At 43.5% G+C, this 12593-nt stretch overlaps 1 protein-coding gene across 1 annotated transcript; it reads right to left on the reverse strand.

Moving 5' to 3' along the window:
* Window positions 1-290: 290 nt before the first annotated feature.
* LOC145004609 (putative glutathione S-transferase parC) lies at window positions 291-1311 on the reverse strand. Its single transcript, XM_078963564.1, has 2 exons — window positions 882-1311; window positions 291-782 (listed from the first exon to the last, which is right to left on the reverse strand). Exons 1-2 carry the CDS (start codon window positions 1200-1202, stop codon window positions 435-437), a joined length of 669 nt encoding a protein of 222 aa, XP_078819690.1. The 5' UTR covers window positions 1203-1311; the 3' UTR covers window positions 291-434.
* Between the last annotated feature and the right edge of the window lie 11282 nt (window positions 1312-12593).

A 12593-nucleotide genomic window follows, 5' to 3' on the forward strand; every position in this document is an offset into this window, starting at 1 on the left:
AACAATTCTGGAAATGATATCATTAAATCAATATCACAGTATTTTGAATTCATTGATTTGAAATTCTTATGAAATCTTATACAATATTAGTTGTGAATCAATCCAATCAAAATAATATATGAAACCAAAATTAGATGAAAAAATGGGTGAATGATAATTTTGTTTGATAATTATGCTAATCTTTATTTGAATCAGAATACATTTCATTTACAAATTAGAGAATTACTCAACTTTTGAATTAAGAAAATAAAAAAAAAAAAAAATAACAAAATATCATGCGGCAAAGAAGATGAAAAATGTCAAATTATTCTTATTTATTTTGGTAAAGATTTATTTCGCGCACTCCATCAATACTCCAATGAAAATTACATAATCATCATACCATATCCCAAATTACTTGTAACTAATCGAAACAACACAACTAAGTGTATTAATTAATTAATTCCAAGTTTTTTCTGCAACTCCAAGCCAAACTCGTAAACCTTGTGAGGATCAGGAAGAGTCTTGGAAACACTCTCTCTTTCCATGCACCTTTTAGCCCATGCAACCAGCTTTGGACACTCTTTCTCTATACTTATATTCCCAAACTTCTCCCAAGCATAAAACCAACAGTAGAAAGGCACCAGTGCAATATCCACATACCCGAAGCTCTCCCCCATAAAATATGGCTTCTCCCCAAGCTCCCCTTCCAACACCTTCATGCAATCTATGAATTCCTTCTTTGCTTTTTCTTGCTCTTCTCCTAATTTTGTACTCCATATCTTCCTCCCAGCATCATATATCTAGGTTTTTTAGTTCAAAACAAAATCTATGTACGTATCAGAATTTCAGAAAGAAAAGAAAATTGGAGATGTTTAGGTAGAGGCATGATCAAAAGGTACCTTCTTATCGATGTAGTCAGCCCAGAACCTAGCCTGAGCTCTGAGATAAGGATCAGAGGGCAACAATGGTGGAGACTTGTTCTGCCAGGTCTCATCGATGTACTGAACAATGATGTTGGATTCACAGATGGGTTTTCCATGGTGGATGAGAACAGGGATTTTCTTGTGAACCGGGTTCATCTGAAGGAGCAATGGGCTTTTGTTGATCAAGTCTTCTTCTCTGCGCTCATAGTGGACACCCTTTTCCATAAAAGCAATTCTGACCCGCATACCAAACACGCTAACCCAGGTGTCTAACAGCACAACCTCCGAACCCGCCATTTCAAGAACTAAAAGAAAAGAAAACAGTGGAACGATAGGCTTGTATGTGTATGTGTACGTGTATGTCTGTGTTGAGGAAGGAGTGATCTGTGAGTTGAGGTGGTGGTGGTAGTAGTGCGCATTTATAGAGTTGGGAATATAAAAAGGTCGTATTTGAAAGAAGATTGAAGATGGTTCTCATGGCTTCCACACCATACATAGTGATCTCACCTCTTACGTCACCGGACTGTGCTAGAAGAATAGAACAGGTAAAGGTAGGTCAAACCGTTTCAAATATGACAAATTTTCCTTCACATAATCACACAAAGAACCAAAAATAAGTATAGCCTATAATCATTCTTTTGACTATTTAAACATGATGGTCATATAATCATTACATTGCTCCGGAATGTTTTTGGAATAATCCTTGTCACATAAAAGGTTTAAAAGAAATCCAATATTTTTCAAAAAGAAAATGAAACAAAAACCCTATAATATTTGAAAAGTTGTCGATTTATTAAAGTTATTTTGTTGTTTTATGAGGATATAAAGTTGATTTTGCCGGTCTAAATGATCACTTTGGCCAAATTGAAGGTACCTCTTTTGAAATGGATGAAAAAAAAAAAAAAAAACCTCCAACCAATACTATGTTCACCTTTGTTCTTTCTCCCATCGATTTTCTTCTAAGGTATTGAACATAAATTGATGATAGTGAGGTTAAACTCATGTTTCTTCATCTTCTATCATCTCTATGATTCCACGACTCCATCAGTCCAACATTAACAACTTACCCAACCAGAAGGGTCCATCTTCACATTAAATAAATCTAATGGGTATTCTACTTTGCTTTTGCTATCATTGTAAAATAAGAAGTCAATCACTCACTTGTCTATCTTCTTTTTGTTAGTGAATTATTTCAATAATTGTATTTAAGTGTAATGGGTTGACTTGTTGATCAAAATCAATCTTTATGAATATTAAACGAGTAAGAAAGGGGCGGAGTGCACACTTGTTTAAGTTTATTCAAGATTCAAAGTAGACAATCATTTAGGGGCGAAGCCCCTAAATGAGTAAGGGTCCGGGGGCAGCACCCCTAGGAGCAGAGCCAAGGGGTCGAAATCCAAATTATTGAAAATGAACCCAGTTTTTTACTTTGTTTTGACTCTTATTAAATTGCTCGTTTTTGTGACGGTTTATGACTATTGGAGATGGTTTTGGACAGTTTTGAGATAGGAAATTGTTTTGTGATAGTTTTTAGACAAAGATTGTAACATCCCAAAAATACAAGTCAAAAATTTCGTTTTGAAAGGAATATAAAAACTATAATCATCCATAATCAATAAGAAAACTAAGTGTTATGTATCTCAAAATCTCATACAAAATATTGTTTCAAAAACAACTAATGTAAAAGCAGAGTATAAACATCCCAGGCTGAACAAATGGCGTGTGCACTGCAATCTTCTCGAGCTCCTCTTTTGAAAACTGGGTACCTGAAACCAAAACTGAAAATTGTAAGCACGAAGCTTAGTGAGACCCCCCAAGCTACCACATACCATACACATAATCACAGATGCATATACTGGACCCCGCCCACTGCCACATATGCATATACTGGGCCCCGCCCGACATCAGACCGATGTCTGGAATATCTTGGTCCCCGCCCACTACATCGGGCCCCGCTCGGCATCAGACCGAAGTCCGGAATAACTTGGGCCCCGCCCGGCCTCAGATCGAAGTCTGGAATAACTTGGGCCCCGCCCACTACATCGGGCCCCACCCAGCATCAGACCGAAGTCCGGAATAAACTGAACATAGCATAACATATAACATAATCACATATACTGTATCGGGCTTGCCCGGCATACTACACATAACAAAACATGCATGAATCACAAAGACATCAAGCAGACATAACTACTTCTCGAAATGGCCCGACATCAGACCGAATTCCAGAAAACATAACATATAACATGTAAGCTAAACCACTGCATCGGGCCCCGCCCGGTACTACTAACATCTAAACGGGTCGGCATTGTGGCCTTAGACCCGTTCCTACTAGAAGAGGACTCACCTCACACAGCTGAAGTCCTGTTAACAAAACCATAGCTGCTGGATGACAGATTCCCGATCTGTCAATATCAAAATAACACCCAATTAATAATTGGGTTCTAACACATATTCATAAATCCATGCTTGGGGTAAAAGACTACTTTACCCCGTAACTTAGCTTGACTCAAACCCAAGCCCCAATCCAAAGGCCCAAAACTCTAATAATGGACCAAGGCCCAACTATGGCCCAATTTTCCAAATTAGGCCCAAACCTCTACCTGGACTTCCCTTAAGGCCCAATTGTTCAGTCCAGTCCAACATGTCTCATTCTAAGGGCCCAATATCATGCAACCATCCAGGCCCAAACTATGGCCCAATTTTCCCAATTGGGCCCAATCCTTCATATGGGCCTTACCCTAAAGCCCAACTAATTACTCTAGTCCATTTGATTATTCTTGGATGGCACATTAATAAACCAATTACCAAAGCCCAATCGAAAGGCCCAAGTGAAACTAGGGTTTCACATAAAATGATGATTATGGTTAAGTTTCCTACTTAACCCATTAAGGACTTAATCCTCTAAGGACTTAATCCATTAAGTCCAATATCGCTTAGGTTAATCTTTGCCAATGATTATTATTTAATATCTCAAGTTATTAAATAATTTTCGCGTGTCTCGGTTAATTCCCCAAATTAGGGTTCTGTTGGCGTTAGGGTTTTTCCAACCCACATTAGCCCATTAAGCCCATTAGCTAGGTCCTTTGACCAATTAGGGTTCATTGGGCCCATTATGATTCTACTAGGCCTTTTATGGTTTCACTAAGCCCATTAGTCACATGCTTGGGCTTTTAGGTCCATTAAGCTTTATTTGGCCCATTAGGGTTTTAGTCCCTTGTCCAAACATCCCAAACTAGTCACTATCCAACAAGGCACACCACCACCCTACACGGCGACCAGTGGTGGCAGAAGGCGGCAACCACCACCCTATGGTGTTGGTTTGATTTTTTTTCTTTCATTATTCTAATTTTACAATTTACAATAAAATCTCAAATAAAAACACACACTACACTAACAGACACACACAGCCACGCTAGTGGTGGTCGGCGGCGGTACAAGGCGGCAGCCACCACCTCACGGTGGTGGTGGTGGTGGCGATTCTTGTGAATTCTGGCCAAATGACACTACAACCAACAACCACTAACAATAGAAATATACCCACACTAGGGCTTCGGTCTTAAAGGATGAACTGTGATGGCGGCGTGAAGAAAGGACCGAAAAAACGAGCCGGCAGCGGCAATAGAGGTACGATGAGGCAGTCATCGGAAGAAACAGAGAAGAAAAGGGCAGCAACGACGACCACTAAGGGTCTCTTCTGGTCATCTACAGCCATGGCGCGGAAGCCTTCGTCTTTAGTTGTGGCTAAGGGAAATGGTGACAACAGCAGCAGCGAGATTAGCGTCCACAGCGGTGACGCCAATGACCGGGAAAGAGTGTCAGACGCAACAGGAGAACGTCCAATGATGGGGTGGTCTTCAACGAGAACGGAAGCAGCGCCTCCACGATGCTTATTCGACCGGCCATCATGGTTCTTACTCCTCTACACGCTGCGTCCAACGATTTAGCTTCATCGGTTTCTGTCTTCATGGCGGCTAGGAGATTACGACGACTAGAAGGGAGGTGAGGTGAGGCAAGGGTGGCTGCTAGAGGATATCCGATGATGGCGGATGCCTTCATGAGCTAGGGTTAGAGTCACTGGGTGAAGGGTCTTATATACCCTAATCCCATAAATAAGTTTCCCATATTGACAGGATTCGATCCCTCCTTCCTTCTTTTCTTTCAAAATAAGTTCATATGTTACACTTTTAACCCTGCCTTCAGAAATCTTTACTAACTGAATCGAAAACTTACATTTTAAGCCCTGATCCCATAATTTTTTTTTCATAATAGATCCCTAAATTACCAATAAACCCTTTAGCCTTCAAATCTTTTCAATTTAAGTCCATAAATTACCAAACGCACCCTGACCACCGAAATTCTAATCAATTTAATCCCAAACTTACTCCTTTAACCCCCGACTTCTAAAATTCTTCACAAATTAGTTCGGGACTCACATTTTACTAATTTATTTAAATAAACGGGGTATTACAAAGATGATATATAACCAATTTTGGTCATAATATTGGTAATTATGAATTTCATAACAATCCACTTCTCTGTTCTATTTTTCTCTTTTGAGTCTTATCCAATTAAATATTAGGGAGAATCAACTAAACACTTCAATTTGAAAGTGACAATCACGATTCTCATTATTCCAAGTGCTATTATACCCCAAATTTTTAACACTTGTTACATCTGGATCTTCCTCACACACCTATATACAAATGGATGGTTGGTTGATCACGCTCTTTCTTTTGGTTTTGTGCGTTATAAAGGGTAGTGAATGAAACCATTGTTCTTATTTCAGGTTTGAAGAAAATTCATACTTGTACTATGACATCCATATTTTCACGGTCAGAAAAGACTTGTAACATCCAAAAAATTTCAACCAATTTAAACTTTTCAAAAACAACCCATATTCATTAACTCATTACAAAAAGGTTTTCAATTCATTTATTATTAGAGTATTTCCCAGAACCACATCATAAATACATAAAACATGAGGAGCAGTACGATCACGCCTTCGCCTTGCCACGATCTCCTGAAGTACCTGGAACAATACACTGAAAACTGTAAGCTCGAAAACTTAGTGAGTTACCCCCAAAATACCAACCACATATACCATACACATAACATATCATATCATAAACAGAACAGCCATGCACTTCGGGTCTACAGCGTGACTGATACGTCGCACCAAGCCTTCAGTCCACCTGGTCCACCCTCCGAGTCTAGCCATATACATTGAGTCTGCAGTGTGGTTGGTCTGCTCGTACTGGGCCTTCAACCCACCTGGTCCACTCTCTTAGTCTACAGTATGACTGGTCCCCCCGCACCAGGCCTTCAGTCGGTCTGGTCCACTCTCCGAGCCTCGGCACGTCTGGTCCGCCCTCGTGGGGCCTATAGCCTATCCAGACCGTTCGCTGGGCCTTCGGGATATCCGGTCCGCCCTGGGTATGTTGGCCTACAACACAAATTAGGAGCCGCCTCAACCCAACCCCGGTCAACCAACCATGTGCACATAAACATATAATCATATAGTAATTCATCACTAATCAACCGACATTGGAACTCAACTGCTCAACTCTTGGTCAAAGTCAAAGTCCTCAGTCAAAGTCCACCTTCCTATGTGACCCTACTCGCCAAGTCCCACAATTCTGAGTCCCTTCTCGCTCAACTCACCAAGTCATCCCTCGAATCACCGATTCACTGTTCAACCAGAAAAGGTTAGGACTCCACGACCAGACTCGCCGAGTCCAAGAACAGACTCATCGAGTCCAAGGCAATCTTCAATAGACTCACCGAGCTGTTCTTCCAACTAGCTGAGTCCATGCCCACCTTTATCCAACTCGCCGAGTTCACCCATGGAACTTGCTGAGTCTCATCAGTTCTTATTCCATACAGAGGCTTTTCAAGCCATGCAGGGACTCAAATCTATAGATCCACTTTTCTACAGCCTAGCCCTCACATAAAGTTGCAAACTTTACGTGAAACCAAGGAGATATAAGCTCAAAACACTCTAGGGCTAAGGCTAAGGACAAAAGGGTTTCACCAATAACTCTTAAACAGGAACTTTATGACATATAGGACCATCACAAGCTTAGATCTGAAGTAGCATCCTCAGATCCAAGCTTCTATCTTGAATTAGATCTCATATCAATCACCATACATGAATCCATGAAGAAATAGCTTAAGGAAATGGTTCCTTACTCCTGAAATGATCCCAACCAACTATAGATTTCTGATCTCCCCAAGCTTCCTGATACAAGCCTCCAAACCTTCAAACTTCAATACCAAAGATCCTCCTCTAAGCTCTAATTCACTTACAATTGGGTTTCCTCACGAATTAGTGTTTTCTGGATCTCAAATGGGCAACAAAGAGGTTGAAGGGAAAACATAAGGTTCCTTATATAGGGTACCAACCCTGAAAATAGGGTTTCTCATTCCAGCACCGAGTTGCCAAGTCTAGCCGCTGACTCGTCGAGTTGGTCACTAAGCACGTGACCAAAATCGCGACTCGACTCGCCGAGTCTATCCATTGACTCGCCGAGTCGATCCTCCTTAATTACACCAAGCGCCCTGATCTTGCACTTCTGAACTCGGGGTGTTACAATTCACCCCCACTTAAATTAGGCTTCGTCCTCGAAGCCTGCAGCAACACATCCCAGATGACACTCCCTCAATACAGCTCCTGGTCTTAACCGACCCAGGTTCCTCCGAACACTGCTATCGGACCTCTATAAAGTCCAACTCTTCCCTCCCAGAGTTACGACAACTAATTCAAGCCGGCCACCAGCTTCTTTCTCTGATAACAACCCTTATTAACCAATGATCACCAGATGATACTTTCATCACTCCAATTCACAACAACCACTTGACCCTTACCAAGCTAGATATCACCCTGAACCACCGGGGCCTGACCCGGTACCAAGCTGCTACCCCTTTCCTCAACTGGCATATCCTTTATCGAATTCACTTCTGGGACTCATCCCGCTTTCCTTTCTAAAACCAACTCGTTTCTTTCCAAGCTAACAGGATGGCACATCCTTTAGCTCCTGAGCAACTCCCATGAGCTCTCCCCTGCAGTCACATACACATGTTGAACCTGCTCTAATATCCTCGGGCTGGAAACCCGACACACTGACGATACCTTCAAACAACCCCAGGATGAATTACCGCTACATACATAATTTCCTGATCATAATCATACTGGAAAATACAAGGCTCCCTCCTTGCATCCCCTTCGAACTCCCCAGGTTCTACATTACCGGAAATCCTTCCGCAACCTCAATAGACACCCAACCCGGATATGTTTCCATACCACTGGTACAATCCCAGTACTTACTACCAATAGCTGAAGCATTGTCGATAATCCACTTACTCCACTTCCTCCTCTTTTGAAATACCCACGCTCCTTCAGGAGCTACATGCCTTTCCTTTCCAGGAAATCCACTCAACAATCCTTACTGCACCTACACGCGCCACTGAGCTACACTTCACTCTACATTATCTATGTAGAGCAACTGCTATTCTCGAACTTCCATATACCCTGAATCTACTCGCAAGGACTCTCGGGTCCATTCACTGCTTTCCACTAACATGATCAATACTTGGGGCCAGACCACATCAATTATCATCCCCTGGTGACGCTTTTCCTCATTCTCCTTGTACCGATCCACTAACACATACAAAGTCTTCAACATGACTGGACCGCCTTACCAGACCTTCAGCCCATCTGGAACACTCTCGGGACCTTCAGCATATCTGGACCGCCCTCCTAGGCCTTCAGCCTGTCTGGACCGTTCCCCGAGCCTTCGATTTAACTGGTACGCCTTCCGGACCACAGTCTCTCCGGACCGCTCAAAACTATCTTACGTCACCCTAAACCATTCTTTCCGGGTATCTCTCCCGTACATACTGTTCTAGCCCTCTTGGGGTTCCGAACTCTAACTCCATTATATATACTCAAATCCCGGCCTAACCCTAGGCCCCACCTTGGTCTGTATCCCACCCCACTCGTCTAACCTACTCATACTAGCCCACGCTCTTGGCTGACTGAAACATTGCTGAAACTCAAACAGCTAATTGACCTCTCATGCTGTCGATCCTCCTGAGAATTTTCCAATTCTCCGCACTTAGAGCACTGACTACCAACCACCGGTGACCCAACCGGCATCACTTAAACAATCCTACTCAATAAATTCTCTTATACTTGAACTGATTCTAAAACGAGCAACCTCCACAAAATCACGTTCCGACATCGCACATCTCAAACTCTAAGGGAGTTCAACCCTCAACTGAGTATTCCTCAAATTGCAAATGCTATACACAACACTCAGACCAAAAAGTCTAATTCCCTACTAACAATCCCCATGGATGATAACCAACTAAGACTCCCAATACCAAAACCCTCAACATTACGATAAACCCGACGAAAGGACGAATGAATACAATGCCATGAATCATGCGAACGAGACTAGCAGATATATAATACTCCATAACAATCAAAAGATAACAAGATATCAAGAAGGAAACATACCCACAGTTGTATCCAGCTCTGCCCTGACCTCCTCTGCTATGAGCTGAAAAGCACATCCCTGAGCCCTCGGGGGCTCTGCTCCACCCTGACCTCCACCCTTAATCCTCAAAGTGGCTAGTGCTGGAGCTTGCACCGGTCCTGCAGTAAGCTATGGACAGTTGGCCCTCATGTGACCAACCTGATGACATTAATAACAAATCCTCATATCCTGAACTGGGGCTGATTGACGGCAATCCCTCGTATAATGCCCCTCTCTCCCTCACTTTCGGCACGCACCACCATACCTACAAACTCCGATGTGACCCTTCCCGCACTTCCCACAAGTGCGGCTGCTCTAATCTCCCAACCTAGAATCAACAGTCTTGGACCGTTTCGGCGCTGGCTACGACTGCAGGGGGACCTGCCTCTGCTCCTGCATTTGTAAATCAATCTCCAACTCATGCCGCCGAGCGGCCTCTTGCAACTCCAGCAAGGTCTCGCACCTTTGCGTGGACACAAACTGCCTGATATCCCTCTTGAGCATACTCAGATATCGGTACATCTGAGCCTGCTCCGAAGCAAACTCCGGGCAAAACATCGCCCTCTCAGTAAACATCCTGGTGATCTTTATCACCGACTTTGAATCCTGCTTCAGCTCCAGAAACTCCTGAGCCAACCTCTCTCTCTCAATTCGTGGAACATAATGAGTGATGAACATCTCCTGGAACTGATCCCATGTAACCGCAGCCCGCTGCGCATCAGAATAAGACCCCGTAGTCAACCTCCACCAATCCTTCGCCCCGAGCCTCAACAGGTTCAGAGCACACCTCACCCTCTGATCAGCAGGGCATGAACATGTGAAGAAACATCCCTCCACATCTGACAACCATCGCATAGCAACAATCGAATCCTGAACCCTATCAAAAGTAGGGGGATTCGTATTATCGAAGTCTCAATACTGAAAACCTCTAGCAGCTCCTCCTCTTGCTGTTGCTACAGCTGCTGTAGCCGCCGTGGCAACCGTCTTCGTAAGAGCTGCATAGCATTCATCAAAGTACTCAACCATGGCGGTCTTGATCGACCCAAAAATTTCCAGCAACTCAGCCTGGAACATAGCAACAACCTCATCATGCAGGATCTCACAAATCCTGGCATCCAACTCGTCCGTACTCATCTGGCCAACGATCTTGGGTGGTGCTGACCCATCTTTACCACCTTCTCCTGCTCCTAATCCCGAACCGGATCCTGCCCCGAAACGTCTCGTAATCGCCATTCTGCAATACACCATGAGATCCTCAAAAACCTCGCATAACCATCCAGAATGACTCTCTAATCAGCCACCCAGGGGTTGTGACTTCCTTGATACGCGTATGGGTCCTGTGCTTTCAGTAGTACGGGCCCATACAAACCTTCCACACCTACCCATATTTGTCTCAAGCATCATCACAACGCCCCAAGCACTAACGAACATAGCAAGCACGCATCCTCACTCCTAGAGGAACACTGAAACTCTCATAAAAGGAGACCCTAGGCTAGCAGGCATCACAATCAGGCAACTCTATCATGCACTTCCTGAAGATCCCTAGCCTAACACTAGCATGCTGTTCTAACATATCACATAAACAAATAACTTGTATGGTAATTTTTGGGTAACTTACTGGCTCCGGCTAATCGTACCCTCTGCATCCTCTTTTACTTATTTTTGAAAACCATTTTTAACTTCGCTTTGAAAACTCTCCTTGATTTGAGACTGGATTCACACGAATGTTCCTCCAATTCACTCAAACCAAGGCTCTGATACCAACTTGTAACATCTAAAATTTTTCAACCAATTTTAACTTTTCAAAAACAACTCGTATTCATTAATTCATTACAAAAAGGTTTTCAATTCATTTATTATCAAAGTATTTCCCAGAACCACATCATAAATACATAAAACATGAGGAGAGGTACGATCACGCCTTCGCCTTGCCACGATCTCCTGAAGTACCTGGAACAATACACTGAAAATTGTAAGCCCGAAGGCTTAGTGAGTTACCCCCAAAATACCAACCACATATACCATACACATAACATATCATATCATAAACAGAACAATCATGCACTTCGGGTCTACTGCGTGACTGATCCGCTGCACCAGACCTTCAGTCCACCTGGTCCACCCTCCGAGTCTAGCCATATACATCGAGTCTGCAGTGTGGTTGGTCCGCCCGTACTGGGCCTTTAACCCACCTGGTCCACTCTCTGAGTCTACAGTATGACTGGTCCCCTCGCACCGGGCCTTCAGTCGGTCTGGTCCACTCTCTGAGCCTCGACACGTCTGGTCTGCCCTCGTGGGGCCTACAGTCTATCTGGACCGCTCGCTGGGCCTTTAGGATATCCGGTCCGCCCTGGGTATGCTAGCCTACAGCACAAAGTAGGACCCGCCTCAACCCAACCCCAGTCAACCAACCATGTGCACATAAACATATAATCATATAGTAATTCATCACTAATCAACCGATCTAGCATATCACATAAATAGAACACTCTAACCAGGATATCGACCTAACCGGTCACTAACATAGGATCATCTTATATACCAGGATTCCGACCTTAACCAGGTCTCTAACATATACCATCCTAACTACCAGGATGCAAACATATAGCAAATCAATAACATAACAACTACCCGGATTTCCATCCAATAAAGGGTCGGCCTTAGTGCCTTAGACCCTGTCGATATAGTGATGATAACTCACCTCACAACTGCTGACTGAAGAGATAAGATCACGCTGCTCCAACCTCCGACACGAACTCCACCACTAATCAATACCAAATGACTGAACTCAATAAATACCAATAATTACCAAAATACCCTTGGAACTCAACTGCTCAACTCTTGGTCAAAGTCAAAGTCCACCTTCCTATGTGACCCTACTCGCCGAGTCCCATAATTCTGAGTCCCTTCTCGCTCAACTCACCAAGTTATCCCTCGACTCACCGATTTACCATTCAACCAGAAAAGGTTAGGACTCCACGACCAGACTCGCCGAGTCCAAGAACAGACTCGTCGAGTCCAAGCCAATCTTCAATAGACTCGCGGAGTTGTTCTTCCAACTCGCCGAGTCCATGCCCACCTTCATCCAACTCGCCGAGTTCACCCATGGAACTCGCCGAGTCTCTTCAGTTCTCATTCCATACAGAGG

Source organism: Lactuca saligna, chromosome 7, assembly GCF_052625555.1.
Source record: "Lactuca saligna cultivar CGN05327 chromosome 7, ASM5262555v1, whole genome shotgun sequence".
Lineage (NCBI taxonomy): Eukaryota > Viridiplantae > Streptophyta > Magnoliopsida > Asterales > Asteraceae > Lactuca > Lactuca saligna.

Coding starts and splice junctions, on each gene's coding strand:
- LOC145004609 (XM_078963564.1), bottom strand. CDS start 1,202: ATGGCGGGTTCGGAGGTTGTGCTGTTAGACACCTGGGTTAGCGTGTTT. Junction 783..881: donor CTGACTACATCGATAAGAAG/GTACCTTTTGAT, acceptor TAAAAAACCTAG/ATATATGATGCTGGGAGGAA.